Genomic DNA, 20,059 nt, shown 5'->3' on the forward strand with positions numbered 1-20,059 from the left:
TATTGGCTGTTGTGGCAATCCCCTCCCTCTATTTTCTTCACTATAAGGCCCCTACAGCAGGGACAATAAATTGGAAACATATGGAAAAAAATAAAATAAAATATATATATATATATATATATATATATATATATATATATATTGTGTGACAAGCCACACCCTACAAACTCCACCCACAATAAACCACTCCCATATTGCCAGCACACCAAGTGACCTTGAAAAAAAATGTTGGCACAGCACCACCAAAACGTTGCCTACCCCTCGTCTAGACTCACATAAAGTGATACTGCCCATATTTACCAGTTATTTAGCCAAAATAAAAAAAAATACACTTTTTGCTGTTTTATGTTGAATGTCTCTTGACCTCACCTCACCAAGTGATATTTGGATTTAGTCTTCACATAATGTTATCCATTTTCTCCTTTCTGGATTGTTTTAGGAAGTAGTGGAAAAACGAGACACTATTATTAATTAAAGATAACTTTTTACACTAGAAATGTCATTGGAAATATTTCAAATTACAGTAGATAGTTTACATATATAACAAAAAATTTGAAAATACATTCTAAGAATAAATGTTTTTTTTTTTTTTTTTTTACAAACTATTACATTCTAAACTCTAAAACTTTTGTATTTAGCATCGCGTATCTCCGGATGAAGAATTTCCAGAGTTTTTCATAGCTTCATATAAATGGCCTGACTACATCCACAGACCTTTGGATCAAAAGAATTGTGCTGCATCATGGGCATTTTCTACAGCAAGTAATATGGATATTCCTTTATTTTATTCTACATATTTGTTTATTTTATAATTAAACAATGCATTTACAAAGTTTTTTCACAGTTTATTGTGTTGTTACCTTGCACTGAAAGAAAAAAAATCTATTTTTCCCCAATGATTCTGCACTCACTACCTCATAATGAGAATGTAGAAACTGAATTTTAGTTAAGTATTCTGACCCATTGCTAAAACATTTCAAATTTATCTCTGGGGGCCTCCTATTTCTCTTAAATCATCTTTGAGATGTTACCCAAATTCAGTTGATTGGACATAATTCGGAAAGACACACCCCTGTCTATATATAAGGTCTCATAGCTAACAATGCATTTTAAAGCAAAAACCGGTCATAAGTAGGAAACAACTGCCTGTAGAGCTTAGAGACAGAATTGTGTGGAAACAAGGGTTAAAAAAAAATGTCTGCTGCACTGAACATTCCCAAGAGTATAGGGGCATCCATAATTCCTTAATAGAAGTAGTTGGAGCAGCCAGGACTCTTCCTAGAGATGGCTGCCCACCAAAGAGATGGAGCTTTGTACCCTATGGTCCCTCGGGCTTAGATCCAAAGATCTTGTGGGCAGATGGGATAAATTTCAAGAAGGTCCACCATCACTGAAGCACTTCACCAATCTGGGCTTTATGGCAAAGAAGCCAGAAAGAAGGATCTCCTCAGAAAAAGACCCAGCTTGTCTGGAGTTTGTAAAAAAAAAAGAAACACCTAAATGACTGTGAGAAACAAGATTTTCTGGCCTCGTGCGTGGAAGAAACAAATCCCTACTCATCATTAGCCCAATACCATCTCTACAGTGAAGTATGCTGGTCGCATCATCATACCATGGAGGGAAGGAGTGTGCATAGGGGGCAGGGCTGGGAAAGGTAGAATGGCTTAGGTTGAGGTAAAGATGATTAAAGCAAAGTACAGAGATATTTTTATTGAAAACCTGTTTTAGAGTGTTCTGGATCTCAGATTGGGCCAAAGATTCACCTTTCAACAAGACAATGGCCCTAAGCACAGAGCCAAGACAAAACCTGTGTCCATGTCAGGAACTGTCCAGAGTAGAAGAAGTTTGCTATGGGGATTTGCTTCTACTCTGGGGAGTTCCTTACACAGACAACAGGTGTCAGCAGAGAGCACAGTAGTCAAACAGAAAAGAACAACTAAAATTCCTCTGTAGTATACATCAGCTGATAAGTACTGGAAGGATTAAGATTGTTTTAAAGAAGTAATTTACAAATTCGTTTAACTTTCTGGAACCAGTTGATAAGAAAAAAATTGTTTTCTAACTGAGTAATCCTTTAAGGCCCAAATGGGCTGTGTCCTTAAGGGGTTAAAAAATTGCTAATTTCTTCCAAAAACTGCACCACAGCTTTCCTCAGGTTGTGTGTGGTATTACAGCTTGGCTCTCGTCACTTTAATGGGACAGAGCTGCGAAACCACACCCTACCTGAGGACAAATGTGGTGCAGTTTTTGATTAAATAAGCTCTGTTTTTTAATGCTGATTCCATTCCTTTTTTATCCAGATATATTTCTACATTCTGTAAACATTACTTAGTATTTTCATCTATAAAAACATCATTTTCTTGTTTTAATGTACATGGTTTCAATTACAGGTGTTGCAGCAGATCGAGTTGCCATACACTCTCAAGGTCTTCACACTGCAAATCTGTCTCCTCAGGATTTGATCTCTTGCAATGTTCACAATCAGTATGGCTGTAGAGGAGGACACATAGATGGTGCTTGGTGGTTCCTGAGAAAACGTGGGTAAATATTAGGATTATTTTGTCATACCTTCATGCTTTATTCCATACTTTACTTGAAGATCAAACATATTTATACGTTTTACACTTTATGTATATGCTAAAGATATCTTCTTTAACTGCAAATTTCATTTAGTGAATTTATCTACAGAAAACCAACCTACCCATTGACATCATTGGCCAGGAGCTAAGTTGGTAAAGTGAAATGAGAAAAATATATAAATAAAGCTATTGTTTAGAAATAGAAAACAGAAAATTGGCATGTGCGTATGTATTCACCCCCTTTGTTAGGAAGCCCATAAAAAGCTCTGGTGCAACCAATTACCTTCAGAAGTCACATAATTAGTGAAATGATGTCCACCTGTGACATCTGTCATTACATATACACAACTTTTTTTTTAAAGGCCCCAGAGGCTGCGCTACCTAAGCAAGAGGCATCAGTAACCAAACACTGCCATGAAGACCAAGTAACTCTCCAAGTAATGGACAATGTTGTTGAGAAATACAAGTCAGGATTAGGTTATAAAAAAATATCCAAATCTTTGATGGTCCCCAGGAGCACCATCAAATCTATCATAACCAAATGGAAAGAACATGGCACAACAGCAAACCTGCCAAGAGACGGCCGCCCACCAAAACTCACAGACCGGGCAGGAAGGGCATTAATCAGAGAGGCAGCACAGAGACCTAAGGTAACCCTGGAGGAGCTGCAGAGTTCGACAGCAGAGACTGGAGTATCTGTACATAGGATGACAATAAGCCGTATGCTCCACAGAGTAGGGCTTTATGGCAGAAGGGCCAGAAGAAAGCCATTACTTTCAGCTAAAAACAAATAGGCACATTTCGAGTTTGCGAAAAGGCATGTGGGAGACTCCCAAAATGTATGGAGGAAGGTGCTCTGGTCTGATGAGACTAAAATTTTACTTTTCGGCCATCAAAGAAAACGCTATGTCTGGCGCAAACCCAACACATCACTTCACCCAAATAACACCATCCCCACAGTAAAACATGGTGGTGGCTGCATCATGCTGTGGGGATGTTTTTCAGATGCCGGGACTGGGAAACTGGTCAGAGTTGAGGGAAAGATGGATGGTGCTAAATATTCTTGAGTAAAATATGTAGCACTCTGTGCATGATTTGAGGCTAGGACGAAGGTTCACCTTCCAGAAGGACAATGACCCCAAACACACTGCTAAAGCAACACTTGATTGGTTTAAAGGGAAACATGTAAATGTATTGGAATGACCTAGTCAAAGCCCAGACCTCAATCCAATTGAAAATCTGTGGTCAGACTTAAAGATTGCTGTTCACAAGCGCAAACCATCCAACTTGAAGAAGCTGGAGCAGTTTTGCAAGGAGGAATGGGCAAAAATCCCAGAGGTAAGATGGGGCAACCTCATCGAGACTTATCCAAAGCGACTTGGAAATGTGATTGCCACCAAAGGTAGCTCTACAAAGTATTGACTTTAGGGTGGTGAATAGCTATGCACATTGACTTTTCTGTTATTTTGTCCTAATTGTTGTTTGCTTCACAATAAATAAATAGAAAATAAATAAAAACATCTTCAAAGTTGTGGGTATGTTCTGTAAAATAAATGATCAAAATCCTCAAACAATCCATGTTAATTCCAGGTTGTGAGGCAACAAAATACGAAAAAAAAGTCAAGGGGGGGGGGGGGGGGTGAATACTTTTACGAGGCACTGTAAGTGGCAATGTATAGCACATTACAGTTTACTGCAGTGTTTCACAACAAGTGTGCCTCAAGCTGTTGCAAAATTACGACTTCCGAGAGTTGCAACAACTGGAGTAATACTGGTTGAGAAAAACTGGTTTACTGTATTGGACCTGAAACTCCTACTCTCTATGGGGGACATGTATCATTGCATTTAGACCATTTTTCACGTCTACAAATTTTGCGCAATTGCGCTTTTTTTGCATAGAGCTGCGTTTTTTTTGGTGGACAGTTTTCTAAAGTTGTCACCAGTTTGGTCTACCGTACACCAACTAATCCAGTGGACTGGTATTTATCAATTGCGCAAAAAAAAAGTAGATGTTTTTTTTTGCGCAATTGCGCTTTTTTGCAAGAAAAGTAGTCTAAACCTAAGAGTGCTAGCAAGGACTCGTAGAAAATGGCAGACGGTGGAAGATGCAGGTGGGGGATGCAGGAGCCGTCTCTCAGCACTGCAGTACTACAACTACTCCCATCATGGGACAGAATCTGTCCCATAATGGGAGTAGTTGTAGTACCGGAGCGCTGAGAGACGCACATCCCCTGTCTGCGGGACTCTATTGTGACTGTTAGGACTACTACTCCCATCATGGACAGACTCTGTCCATGATGGGAGTTGTAGTCCTGGGGCTGAAGGACAGATCGCAGCAGGTCATTCTCCAGAGACCCGCTGCGATCTGCATTTATTAACTTAAAAAGCCGGCGGTATATGCGGCTCCACTGCGCTGCCGCCGGCTCCTGTATACAGATGTCACGATTCATAATCCCCGCCTCCGGGAGAGGGGAGCTCTGATTGGTGGAAAGCTATTCACCACTATTAGCCAATCAGAGCTCCTGTCTTCTGGCGGGGATTATGAATTGTGACAGGTCTATACAGGGGAGCGAGTGGAGCCGCTTCTACAGTATATAATTGTTATGTGTACTGTACCCCCCCCCCCAGACTAATACTGACCCCTTCTATAGTGAGCGCTGGGACCGCTGTGTGATTGACAGGTCCCCAGCGCTAGTGTCCGGCCCCACTGACCTTTATATGTTATAAATCTTTATGATACACACTGCCCGTCCTCCTCTTCATTCTTCTGATACCGGAGACGCGCGGCTTCTGCTTTCACTATAGTCAGAGCGCCCCCTGCCGTTGTCTGGCCCCAGCCCCGTGCAGTGTGGAGGCCGGGAGGGGGCGCTCTGTCTATAGACTATGATACAGAAGCCGCTCGTCTCTGGTATGAGAAGAATGAAGAGGAGGACGGGCAGTGTGTATCATAAAGATTTATAACATATAAAGGTCAGTGGGGCCGGACACTTGCGCTGGGGACCTGTCAATCACACAGCGGTCCCAGCGCTCACTATAGAAGGGGTCAGTATTAGTCTGGGGGGGGGGTACAGTACACATAACAATTATATACTGTAGAAGCGGCTCCACTCGCTCCCCTGTATAGACCTGTCACAATTCATAATCCCCGCCAGAAGACAGGAGCTGTAATTGGTGTATAGTGATGAATAGCTTTCCACCAATCAGAGCTCCCCTCTCCCGGCGGCGGGGATTATGAATCGTGACATCTGTATACAGGAGGAGGGGGGGGAGGGGAGTGCAGCGTTGCCGCTGGCTTTTTAAGTTAATAAATGCAGATCGCAGCGGGTCTCTGGAGAATGACCTGCTGCGATCTGTCCTTCAGCCCGAGGACTACAACTCCCATCATTGACAGAATCTGTCCATGATGGGAGTAGTAGTCATAACAGTCACAATACAGTTTCGCAGCTGGGGGATGTGTAAGAGCCATCCCTCAGCACTGCGGTACTACAACTACTCCCATCATGGGACACAAAATTTCCCATGATGGGAGTAGTAGTCCAAGGGCAGACTGACGGATCTCAGGGGTCTCACTCTTGAGACCCCTTGCAACTTCTCCGCCCCTGCCCCCTAGTGATGACATCATTAGGGGGCGGAGCTTCACAGTCCAGGCCTGAAGCCAGGGTGGTAAGTATGGCTCTGTTCTCATTATGCGTTTTGCATAATGGGAACAGAGCCTTTTTGGCAGTGTGTTCCCAAACAGGGAGACTCCAGCTGTTGTTTACCTACAGCCCCCATGATGGGAGTTGTAGTTTAGCAACAATTGAAGGCTCCCTCTTTAGGAACACACTGCATTATGTGCGCTCTACCCAGGGGAGAGTGCCAAAAATGTCATTTCAGATAAGTGAATGCAGAGGACTACCTGAGATTCGGTGGAGTGTGACGATGACTAGCATTTTTTTAATGTCAATAAAAGGGTTAACGAGGGCTGTGGGGGAGTGTTTTTTTAAATCCATTTTTTATTTCATGTGTTGTGTTTTTTATAATTGAAATTTCAGGCTTAGTAGTGGAAGCCGTCTTGTAGAGGGAATCTATTACTAAGCTGGGCTTAGCGTTAGCCCCGAAAACAGCTAGCGCTAACCCCCAATTATTACCCCGGTACTCACCGCCACAGGGGTGCCGGGAAGAGCCGTTACCAACAGGCCCGGAGCATCAAAAATAGCGCTCCTTGGCTTAGGCGGTAACAGGCTGGGGTTATTTAGGCTGGGGAGGGCCAGTAACAATGGTCCTCGCCCATCCTGGTAATGTCAGGCTGTTGCTGATTGGTTGGTGTCTGATTGACACTGAAAATATGGGGAAGCCTATGTGTTGTTTTTTTTTGTAATAAAAAAAAGTGTGTGGTTCCCCATATTTTCAGTGTCAGTCAGATACCAACCAATCAGCAACAGCCTAACGTTACCAGGGTGGGCGAGGACCATTGTTACTGGCTCTCCCCAACCTAAATAACCCCAGCCAGGAGCGCTATTTTTGACACTCCAGGCCTGTTGGTACTGGCTTTTCCCGGCAACCCTGTGGCGGTGGGTAACGGGGTAATAATTGGGGGTTAGCGCTAGCTGTTTTTGTGGCTAACGCTAAGCCTGGCATTAAAAAAAAAAATGTATTTAAAAATAAAAAAAACACTCCCCACACAGCCCTCATTAAACCTTTTATTGACATAAAAAAAAAAGCTGGTCATCATCGCAATACACTGAATCTGACGTAGTCCTCCCCATTCACGTATCTGAAATGAGAAAAAAAAGGACATCATTTGCGATCTCACCTGGGGAGTGCGCCCATACTGCAGTGTGTAACAGGGAGCCTCCAATTGTTCTTGTCTGCCTACTGTATCCTGTATATACAGTCATCTATAGATGGCTGTATATACAGGAGAGCGCACAAAGATTTAACTCAGAGCTGCAGTGTGGGTTAACTCTTTCCTTGCTGGGCTCCTGTATAGTATACATGGGTACACTATGCACCCCTGTATACTATACAGCGGGCGGAGGTAAGTAGTGATGCTCTGCACCCTGTATATGTATATGCTGTACATCACTCCTTACACTCCGTGGGGCGGGCACTCTGCATCTGACCCCTGGAGTAGTACCTGCAGTGAAAAAAATGCACACAGGGTACAAAAATGTTTGTTTCCGCACATCAGCAAAAATGCCAGAAAAAACACAAGCGGAGAGATTAATCAAAACCTATGTAGAGGAAGAGCGGTGCAGTTGCCCATAGCAACCTATCAGATTGCTCCTTTCATTTTTGTAAAGAAGCAATCTGATTGGTTGCCATGGGCAACTGCACTACTCTTCCTCTGTACAGTTTTTGATAAATCTCCCCCAAGAAAAATTACCAAAATGTAGGAAAAGCTGGGACCGTTTTTCAGGCGTTTTTGCTGGTGGACAAAAAAAAAACCTCAGTGGAATCCTGAAAAACAATAGAACAAAAGCCGAGCGTCCAGGATACACCACTATTCCTGTGAGGTGTAGAACAGGTCTACAAATAGAACTTTGAGGAGATTTAGACCATTGCACGAAATTTATCATGGGGCTTGAACAAGTTTGATAAATTTGGAGAAATTGCTCCAAATTTAGACCAACCAAAATGATCTACAAAAAACGTCTACCAACAACAACATTGATAGATCTCCCCCTATGGGTTTTCTCCCTGAAGAGTAAAAGGTGCACCAGATTTGATGCACAATCCTCCAGATTCTGCTCTTGAGCTGGGCCTGTGGCTCCACAGTCATATGGTCCAACAGGCATACCCAACATTGCCACTTAACTCCTTTCTCACTGGGCAAGCTTCTGAGCCCAGTGAGGTAGATGTTACATTGTGATACACATTTTAAAAAGCATACAATATCGATTAGTGCAGTGTTTTTTAAAACAAGTTGCTAGTTACCATGGGTACCATTCGTTTACCCATAGCCATATATGTTGCTGTAACTTTGACATCAAAGGGGTACTCCAGTGGAAAATAAATGTTTTCAAATCCACTAGCTGTAGAAAGATTATCAGATTTGTAAATTACTTTTATTTAAAAATCTTAAGCCTTCCAGTACTTATCAGCTGCTGTATGCTTCAGAGGAAGTTGTGTAGTTCTTACCAGTCTGACCACAGTGCTCTCTACTGACACCTCTGTCTACTGACACCTCTGTCTGTGTCAGGAACTGTCCAGAGCAATGCAAATCTCCATAGAAAACCTCTCCTGCCAGGGACAGTTCCTGACACAGACAGAAGTGGCAGCAGAGAGCGATGTGGTCAGAATGGAAAGAATTGCACAACTTTCTCTGTAGTATACAGCAGCTGATAAGTACTGGAAGGATTAAGATTTCTAAATAGAAGTAATTTACAAATCTGTATAACTTCCTGACACAAGTTGATTTGAAAACATTTGTTTTCCACTGTAGTACCTCTTTAAATTAGCCTTAAAAACAGTTAAAAAGCTCATGGATTCACTCAGTGACTTAACAGTATTATACAGGGATTTAGGGTACCAAGACAGTGTTATAAATGTCACTAAACTAAACCTTTAATATATTGTTTCTCATGTGATTATTAGACCCTTTGCTATTTACTTGCTGTTTAAATTCTCAGCCTTAATATGGTTTTTAATGTGATTGAAAAATTGGCCTCTAGGTGGCTCTGTTCTGTTCCCTGCCGCAAGTCAAACAGTTAGTTTGGTCTACTCCGGACCTGGCAGGAGACCAAACTCAGGAAGTGCATGCGGGGCATGGTGAGGCACAGCTCTTTTAAAGCTCAGAACATTTTGTTAAGTGCAGGAGGGGGGTAAGAAGTAGTTAGGGAATACAGGTGAAACTCGAAAAATTTGAATATCGTGCAAAGTTCATTTATTTCAGTAATGCAACTTAAAAGGTGAAACTAATATATGAGAGAGGCTCATTACATGCAAAGCAAGAGAGTTCAAGCTGTGAGTTGTCATAATTGTGATTTTTATGGCTTACAGCTCATGGAAACCCCAAAGCCCCCCCCCCCCCCCTTCACAATTATTATGATTTTGGGAGCCATGTCATCTGTTGGTGTTGGTCCACTGTGCTTCATTATGTCCAGGGTCATCACATCTGTCTACCAGGAGATTTTGGAGCACTCCATGCTTCCTTTCCTTCTTAACTCCTTAAGGAACAAGGGCGTACTGGTACGCCTTTGCTCCCTGGTACTTAAGGACCAAGGGCGTACCTGTACGCCCGTGGGAATTTCGGTCCCCGCCGCGCGCCGGGCGGGGATCGCGCCGGGGTGACTGCTGATATCTATCAGCAGGCACCCCGCGCAAATGCTCAGGGGGGTCATTAGACCCCCCCATGTCGGCGATCGGCGCAAATCGCAAGTGAATTCACACTTGCGATTTGCGCCGATTCCGGGTCATACGGGTCTATGGTGACCCGGTGACCCGGAATAGAAGGGGGATCGCGGGTGTCCTAGACACCCGTGATCCCCCTGTAGCGATAGGAGTGAGGTGGCAGGGTTGTCACCCCTCCTATCTCTGCTATTGGTGGTCTAGACGCGACCACCAATAGCAGATCGGGGGCGGAGGGGTTTACTTTCGGTTTCCCCGTCCTGCCCTCCCACAATAGGCGGGGCAGGATGGGGAAACCGACAGGGACCAGCGCCGAAGATCCACTTACCCATCGGCGACGGCAGCGGCGACGGCAGCGGCGACGATCAGCGGCGGCAGCGGGCGACGATCGGCGGAAAAAGAGGACGGCGACGCAGCTCCCTGGATCCGACGGAAGCCGGTGAGTTACTTAGCAACATCTGGAGGGCTACAGTCTGAGACCACAATAGTGGTCTCTAAACTGTAACCCTCCAGATGTTGCAAAACTACAACTCCCAGCATGCCCAGAGAGCTGTTTAGGCTTGCTGGGAGTTGCAGTTTTGCAACAGCTGGAGGTCTACAGTTTGAGACCACTGCAAAGTGATCTCTATACTGTGCACCTCCAGATCTTGCAAAACTACAACTCCCAGCATGCCCAGACAGTAGTTTGCTGTCTGGGCATGCTGGGAGTTGTAGTTTTGCAACATCTGGAGGTCCACAGTTTGGAGACCACTATGCAGTGGTCTCTAAACTATAGCTCTACAGATGTTGCAAAACTGCAACTCCCAGCAAGCCTAAACAGCAAACAGCTGTCTCTGCATGCTGGGAGTTGTAGTTGCGATCCCTCCAGCGGTTGCATAACTACATCTCCCAGCATGCCTTTCGGCGATCAGTACATGCTGGGAGTTGAAGTTTTGCAACAGCTAGAGGCACACTGGTTGGAAAATACTGAGTTAGGTAACAGAACCTAACTGAAGGTTTTCCAACCAGTGTGCCTCCAGCTGTTGCAAAAGTACAACTCCCAGCATGCACGATCTGTCAGTACATGCTGGGAGTTGTAGTTTTGAAACAGCTGGAGGTTTGCCCCCCCATGTGAACGTACAGGGTACATTCACATGGGCAGGTTTACAGTAAGTTTTCTGCTTCAAGTTTGGGCTGTGGCAAATTTTTCACCGCAGCGCAAACTCCTAGCGGTAAATTCACTGTAAACCCGCCAGTGTGAATGTACCCTAAAAACACTACACTACCACATAATAAAGAGTAAAACACAACATATACACTCCCTTACACTGTCCCCATAATAAAAAATAAAAAACGTATTGTACGGCAGTGTTTCCAAAACAGAGCCTCCAGCTGTTGCAAAACAACAACTCCCAGCATTTCCGGACAGCCACTGACTGTCCAGGCATGCTGGGAGTTTAGCAACAGCTGGAGGCACCCTGTTTGGGAATCACTGGCGTAGAATACCCCTATGTCCACCCCTGTGCAATCCCTAATCTAGTCCTCAAATGCGCATGGCGCTCTCTCACTTCGGAGCCCTGTCGTATTTCAAGGAAACAGTTTAGTGCCACATATGGGGTATCTCCGTACTCGGGAGAAATTGCGTTACTAATTTTGGGGGCTTTTTTTCCTTTTACCCCTTATGAAAAAGAAAAGTTGGGGTCTGCACCAGCCAGTTAGTGTAAAAAAAAAATTTTTTTTTACACTAACATGCTGGTGTTGTCCTTTACTTTTTATTTTCACGGGAGGTAAAAGGAAAAAAAGACCCCCAAAATTTGTAACGCAATTTCTCCTGAGTACGGAGATACCCCATATGTGGGCGTAAATGCTCTGCGGACGCACAACAAGGCTCAGGAGTGAGAGCGCACCATGTATATTTGAGGCCTAAATTGGTGATTTGCACAGGGGTGGCTGATTTTACAGTGGTTCTGACATAAACACAAAACAATAAATACAGACATGTGACCACATTTTGGAAACGACACCCCTCATGGAATGTAACAAGGGGTATAGTGAGCCTGAACACCCCACAGGTGTTTGACAAATTTTCATTAAAGTTGGATGGGAAAATGAAAAAAAAAAATTTTTTTTCACTAAAATGCTGGTGTCACCCTAAATTTTTCATTTTCACAAGGGAAAATAAAAAAAGCCCCCCAAAATTTGTAACCCAATTTCTTCTGAGTAAGAACATACCCCATATGTGGATGTAAAGTGCTCTGCGGGTGCACTACAATGCTCAGAAGAGAAGGAGCGCCATTGGGATTTTGAAGAGAAAATTTGTCCGGAATTGAAGGCCACTTGTGTTTACAAAGCCCCCATGGTACCAGAACAATGGACCCCCCCCATATGTGACCCCATTTTGGAAACTACACCCCTCATGTAATGTAATAAGGGGCGCAGTGTGCATTTACGCCCCACAGGTGTCTGACAGATTTTTGGAACAGTGATCCGTGAAAATGAAAAATGTAATTTTCCATTTACACAGCCCACTGTCCCAAAGATCTGTCAAACGCCAGTGGGGTGTAAATGCTCACTGCACCACTTATAAAATTCTGTGAGGGGTGTAGTTTCCAAAATGGGGTCACATGTGGGGGGGGGGTCCACTGTTCTGGCACCACGCGGGGCTTTGTAAATGCACATGGCCCCTGACTATCATTCCAAACGAATTCTCTTTCCAAAAGCTCAATGGTGCTCCTCCTCTTCTGAGCATTGTAGTTCGCCCGTAGTGCACTTCAGGTCCACTTATGGGGTACCTCCATACTCAGAAGAGATGGGGTTACAAATTTTGGGGGGTATTTTCTGCTATTAACCCTTGCAAAAATGTGAAATTTGGGGGGAAACACACATTTTAGTGAAAAAAAAATATATATTTTTTTACATATGCAAAAGTCGTGAATCCCGTGTGGGGTATTAAGGCTCACTTTATTCCTTGTTACGTTCCTCAAGGGGTCTAGTTTCCAAAATGGTATGCCATGTGTTTTTTTTTTGCTGTTCTGGCACCATAGGGGCTTCCTAAATGCGACATGCCCCCCAAGCAAAATTTGCTCTCAAAAAGTCAAATATCACTCCTTCTCTTCGGAGCATTGTAGTTAGCCCGTAATGCACTTCATGCCAACTTATGGGGTGCCTCCATACTCAGAAGAGATTGGGTTACAAATTTTGGAGGGTATTTTCTGCTATTAACCCTTGCAAAAATGTGAAATTTGGGGGGAAACACACATTTTAGTGAAAAAAAAAATATTTTTTTTACATATGCAAAAGTCGTGAAACACCTGTGGGGTATTAAGGCTCACTTTATTCCTTGTTACGTTCCCCAAGGGGTCTAGTTTCCAAAATGGTATGCCATGTGGGTAATTTTTGCTGTTCTGGCACCATAGGGACTTCCTAAATGCAACATGCCCCCCAAAAACCATTTCTGAAAAACGTACTCTCCAAAATCCCCTTGTCGCTCCTTCGCTTCTGAGCCCTCTACTGCGCCCGCCGAACACTTTACATAGACATATGAGGTATGTGCTTACTCGAGAGAAATTGGGCTACAAAAATAAGTATACATTTTCTCCTTTTACCCCTTGTAAAAATTCAAAAATTGGGTTTACAAGAACATGCGAGTGTAAAAAATAAAGATTGTGAATTTTCTCCTTCACTTTCCTGCTATTCCTGTGAAACACCTAAAGGGTTAAAACACTTACTGATTGTCACTTTGAATACTTTGGGGGGTGTAGTTTTTATAATGGGGTCATTTGTGGGGTATTTCTAATGGGAAGACCCTTCAAATCCACTTCAAACCTGAACTGGTCTCTGAAAAAAAGCGAGGTTCAAAATTTTGTGAAAAATTGGAAAATTGCTGCTGAACTTTGAAGCCCTCTGATGTCTTCCAAAAGTAAAAACTCGTCAATTTTATGATGCAAACATAAAGTAGACATATTGGAAATGTGAATAAAATAAAAAAATATTTTGAATATCCATTTTCCTTACAAGCAGAGAGCTTCAAAGTTAGAAAAATGCAAAATTTTCAAATTTTTCATCAAATTTTGGGATTTTTCACCAAGAAAGGATGCAAGTTACCACAAAATTTTACCACTATGTTAAAGTAGAATATGTCACGAAAAAACAATCTCAGAATCAGATTGATAACTAAAAGCATTCCAGAGTTATTAATGTTTAAAGTGACAGTGGTCAGATGTGCAAAAAACGCTCTGGTCCTAAGGTGTAAAATGGCCTGGTCCTTAAGGGGTTAAAGGGGTACTCAGGTAGAAAACTTTTTTTTATTAAATGAACTGGTGCCAGAAAGTTAAACAGATATGTAAATAACTTCTATTAATTTTTTTAAATCATTTTAGTACTTTTTAGCAGCTGTATGCTACAGAGGAAATTCTTAACTTTTTGAATTTCTTTTTTGTCTTGTCCACAGTGCTCTCTGCTGACACCTCTGTCCGTGTCAGGAACTGTCCAGAGTAGCATAGGTTTGCTATGGGGATTTTCTCCTACTCTGGACAGTTCAGGCATCAGGTGTCAGCAGAGAGCACTGTGGACAACACAAAAAAGACATTAAAAAAATAAAAATTTTCCTCTGCAGTAAGCAGCTGCTAAAAAAGTACTGAAAGGATTAAAATTTTTTAATAGAAGTAATAGAAGTAATTTACAAATCTGTTTAACTTTCTGGCACCAGTTCATAAAAATAAAAATAAAGTTTTCCACCAGAGTACCCCTTTAAGTTGCATTAATGAAATATAATGAATCTTTGTAAATTGTTTGCCAAATTTTGACGAACCTGCCAAACACTGTGCGAAGCTCTGTTTTGGAAACAATACCATTTTTGTCAGCGGGCTGTGGATGGTATTGCAGCTCCGCCCCATTCAAGTGAATCAGCAAACCCATGTCGAAGAGAGGCGCTGTTTCTAGGAAAGTAGAAAAGTAAGGAAGACATCCTTGGGATATCCATATATACATGCTTAGAGAATTATCGTTAATCCCCAAAAAAATCAGTTGCTATAATGTCTGACTTTTTCCTTATGTGTATATAAGAGACTTATAGAACAGTATGATATATAATGTCTTACAACATTTTTATTATGAGGTAAATTTTACATCAAAGTCTTGATCTAAAGTCTTGATCTTGATTCTTATCTGTATCTTCATTTTACATTTTATTTAACGTTCTACGCATTTGTTCAAACATTCCTAATGCTGAAATAAAAGTAAATCTTATGTACACATGAGCTCCTATTACATGCTACATGATAAAAAATACATTCATAATTTATGGGAAGCATATTGTATCCATGTTGGTTTATATCAAAATAACATAATACTAATGCATTTATTTATTGTTATTTCCATGCAGGCTTGTCTCTCATGAATGTTTTCCCTATGAAATGGATGATAATACTAATGCACACAATACTTGCAACATCTCAAGCATTACTGACCAACATGGAAAAAGTCATGCAACAGAGCCATGTCCAAACCGATTAGAGAGTTCCAACTATTTATACCAGTGCAGCCCTCCTTACAGAATACCTTCAAACGTAAGTCTTTTTTACAGGATTTTCTAAGGCATGCCTGCCAGTAATATTATTTGCTGTCAGATAATACAATACATAAATGGGCTGAATCTGCAACAGCTAGAGCCACTTTTTGTGAGCATGCCCAAATAAGGTTAATGGAACCTTTTTTCACTTAAAAAACAAACAAACAATTTTTATTGTTATTAAAAACAATACAAAACAAAAACAATATAATAAATGAGACCAAACACTTAAAAAAAAATGTAATAACTTTAAAGGGGTATTCCAGGCCAAAACCTTTTTTTTATATATCAACTGGCTCCGGAAAGTTAAACAGATTTGTAAATTACTTCTATTAACCCCTTAAGGATGCAGGACGTAAATGTACGTCCTGGTGAGGTGGTACTTAACGCACCAGGACGTACATTTACGTCCTGTGCATAACCGCGGGCATCGGAGCGATGCCCGAGTCATGCGCGGCTGATCCCGGCTGCTGATCGCAGCCAGGGATCCGCCGACAATGGCCGACGCCCGCGATCTCGCGGGCGTCCGCCATTAACCCCTCAGGTGCCGGGATCAATACAGATCCCGGCATCTGCGGCAGTGCGCGATTTGAATGAATGATCGGATCGCCCGCAGCGCTGCTGCGGGGATCCGATCATTCATAGCGCCGCACGGAGGTCCCCTCACCTTCCTCCGTCCGGCTCCCGGCGTCTCCTGCTCTGGTCTGTGATCGAGCAGACCAGAGCAGAAGATCGCCGATAACACTGATCTGTTCTATGTCCTATACATACAACAGATCAGTATTAGCAATCATGGTATTGCTATGAATAGTCCCCTATGGGGACTATTCAAGTGTAAAAAAAAAATGTAAAAGTAAAAGTGAAAAATCCCCTCCCCCAATAAAAAAGTAAAACGTCCGTTTTTTCCTATTTTACCCCCAAAAAGCGTAAAATTTTTTTATAGACATATTTGGTATCGCTGCGTGCGTAAATGGCCGAACTATTAAAATGAAATGTTAATGATCCCGTAAGGTGAACGGCGTGAACGAAAAAAAAAAAAAAAGTCCAAAATTCCTACTTTTTTAATACATTTTATTTTAAAAAAAATTATAAAAAATTAATTAAAAGTTTTTTATATGCAAATGTGGTATAAAAAAAAAGTAAAGATCATGGCGCAAAAAATGAGCCCCCATACCGCCGCTTATACGGAAAAATAAAAAAGTTAGAGGTCATCAAAATAAAAGGGATTATAAACGTACTAATTTGGTTAAAAAGTTTGTGATTTTTTTTAAGCGCAACAATAATATAAAAGTACGTAATAATGGGTATCATTTTAATCGTATTGACCCTCAGAATAAAGAACACATGTCATTTTTACCATAAATTGTAAGGCGTGAAAACGAAACCTTCCAAAATTAGCAAAATTGCGTTTTTCGTTTTAATTTCCCCACAAAAATTGTGTTTTTTGGTTGCGCCATACATTTTATGATATAATGAGTGATGTCATTACAAAGGACAACTGGTCGCGCAAAAACAAGCCCTCATACTAGTCTGTGGATGAAAATATAAAAGAGTTATGATTTTTAGAAGGCGAGGAGGAAAAAATGAAAACGTAAAAATTAAATTGTCTGAGTCCTTAAGGCCAAAATGGTCTGAGTCCTTAAGGGGTTAAAACAATCTTAATCCTTCCAATAGTTATTACCTTCTGAAGTTGAGTTGTTGTTTTCTGTCTAACTGCTCTCTGATGACTCACATCCCGGGAGCTGTGCAGTTCCTATGGGGATATTTTCCCATCATGCACAGCTCCCGGGACGTGACATCATCATTGAGCAGTTAGACAGAACACTTCAGAAGCTAATAACTATTGGAAGGATTAAGATTTTTTAATAGAAGTAATTTACAAATCTGTTTAACTTTCCAGAACCAGTTGATATATATATATATATATAAAAAAGGTTTTACCTGGAATACCCCTTTAATACATTTGTTACACACTTTTCCATATACAATGCATTCAGAAAATATTCAATTTTTTTTCAAATTTTGTAATGTTGAGTCCTTCTGCTGAAGTTCCAACAAAATATATTTCCCCCTTCAATCTGCACTCAATACTACAATATTGCATGGACCCTTTGCCATGACACTTGAAATTTAGCACTTGGGCCCTCCCATATATTTTTATCATCTATGAGATATTTCGATACCTTGACTGAAGCCACCAGTAGTAATCTCAGTTGATTGGTTGTGATTTGGAAAGACACAGCCCTGTCTATATAAGGTTTCAGAGCTAAAAATACATATCAGAGGAAAAATCAAGCTAAGGTGGAAATAACAGCCTGTATAGCTCAGAGACAGGATTGTGTGGAGGCACAGCTCTGCAGAAGGGTACAGTGGAATCTATAATAATAAAGAAATTTGGAACAATTTGGACTGTATGTGGAGCTGGTCACCCTGCCCTGACAAACTAAGTTATCGGAGAAGCTTTCAGAATGTCAATCATCACTGCAGCACTCCATAATTTGAGCTTTATGGCACAGTGGCTAAAAAGAAGCCTCAACTCAGTGAAATACCGATAAAAGCATGCCTGGTGTTTGAGAAAAAGTACTTAAAGGACTCTCAGATTGTGAGAAACAAGATTCTCTGGTGTAATTAAACCAAGATTAAAGTTTTTGGCCCCAATTCTAAGTGTCATGTCTGAAGGAAACCAGACACTGCTCATCACCTGCCCAACTCCATCTCTACAGTGAAGCATTGCAGTTGCAGCATTATACTGTGAGGGTGATTTTTAGTGGCTGGGACAGGGAGACTGGTCCTGGTTGAGGGAAATATGAATGGAGCCAAATACGGAGATATTTTTTTTTTTATAAAATGCTTTGGATTTCAAACTGCACCTTCCAACAAAACAATAAACCTAAGCACAAAGAGTAGCTTAGGGATGACTCGGTAAATGTTATTGAGTGGCCCAGCCACATCTCTGACTGTTCCCAATCAAACATCTCTGGAGATGTCTTCACTTTCCACTTCATGACTCCACTTGTCATTTCTTTCATGCACAGTGTCCAACCACTGCTACAACAACAGCACCAACAGGGGAGTAACCCAGTAGTCCGACAACCCCACTACTACTAGACTACATACCATTGTTCTGAGCCAATCTACCCCACAGGCACACCACCACAGCAAAATGGCCACTGCACAGTAGCACACCATGTGAAAAGATGACAAATGCTCACCTTAATTCAAATGGATTATCAATGTAGTATATAATGAAAAGACATAATCTGATATCTTGACTGATCTCCATTTTTATATAGGAAAGAGAGATCATGATGGAAATAATGGAAAATGGTCCAGTACAAGGTACAGTGCACAAATATTTTCATAAAGCTTTTTATTTGTGGTTTGTGGTATAATATTCTCTTCCCTTTCCTCTATACCCTCCAGATACTGTACTCTAGTAACAGCAGTTGTATTAAAAAAAAAAAGTACTGACACACAAAGGGGGATATTTGTCAAAATCTGCCCAGAGGAAACATTTCCCAGTTGCCCATAGCAAACAATCAGATGGCTTCTTTCATTTTTAACATGGCCTTTGCAAACTTTTCCTTTACACAGGTTTTGATAAATCTCCCCCATAATATATAAACATCCATAGGTATAGTTGATCTGTTATCCGTATGATATGATCTGTGTAAGCAGAGCAGCACTGTAAGTTATGTGGTGCACATAACTTACCCTGTAAAGCTTTCTAAATATAACACATCAGAAACATATTTGGCCTGTATTAGATTTACTGCTTTCTTAAAGGACATCTGCAGTGTTACAAACACTTATCCTCTATCCTCAAGATAGGGGATAAGTGTTTGATCACGGGGGGGTCCGAACCCTGGGACCCCGGCAATCTCCTGTACGGGGCCACGGCTCCTCCATACATGCCTCCTCCATACATCTCTATGGGAGAGGTGGGGAGGCAGCATTCGTGCCTCCCCGCATCCCCCATAGAACTGTATGGGGACGGGGAGGAGACGGCGGCGCCCCGTTAGGGAGATCGGGGGGGTCCCAGTGGTCGGACCCCCCGCGATCAAACACTCATCCCCTATCCTGTAGATAGGGGATAAGTGTAATGCCGCTGCAGTTGTCCTTTAAGAGTTAAAGAAATTCAAGCATCATATTTTACCATATACAATGCGTGGCAATGTGTTTTGTATGGTAAAACCTTTATCCTCACTATCCCCAGGGGATGTTCCTGCCCCCCAGCAATTGTGTGGATATGAAATTTGTAAGTATTCCCCGCCGTCCCCGTAAAAAGTCCCCTGGGTGGGGAGCTATACTTACCTCGTCCAACGGCTGTGCTGTAATCAAAACCCTCTTTGCATGATTGACAGCTCACACCACCCTTTGCTTAGGGAGCAGAGCGGAGATACGGGCTGTCAATTACAAATAGATCTTGTGCATGCAAAAGGTGTTTTTGTTTTGCAAAACAGCATTACTTATATAGAAACTAAGGTGATATATTGTTCGTTACATATAGTATTTTACTGACGTAGAAATGATCTAAGATAATTCTGATCATTCAGGGCCATGGCTCAATGCTCACATGCATCCCCATAATACTAATAGC

The 20,059-nt window shown here is 41.9% G+C and overlaps 1 protein-coding gene across 1 annotated transcript in view; it reads left to right on the forward strand.

Moving 5' to 3' along the window:
• TINAG (tubulointerstitial nephritis antigen) overlaps positions 1-20,059 on the forward strand; it is a 128,718-nt gene that overhangs the window by 31,242 nt on the left and 77,417 nt on the right. The window contains exons 4-7 of the mRNA XM_056563576.1: positions 639-762; positions 2,391-2,541; positions 15,274-15,457; positions 18,753-18,798. Coding sequence (XP_056419551.1) covers positions 639-762; positions 2,391-2,541; positions 15,274-15,457; positions 18,753-18,798 — 505 coding nt within the window. The remainder of the gene's footprint in view (positions 1-638; positions 763-2,390; positions 2,542-15,273; positions 15,458-18,752; positions 18,799-20,059) is intronic.

The sequence above is a fragment of the Hyla sarda genome, chromosome 3 (assembly GCF_029499605.1).
Source record: "Hyla sarda isolate aHylSar1 chromosome 3, aHylSar1.hap1, whole genome shotgun sequence".
Taxonomy (NCBI): Eukaryota; Metazoa; Chordata; class Amphibia; order Anura; family Hylidae; genus Hyla; species Hyla sarda.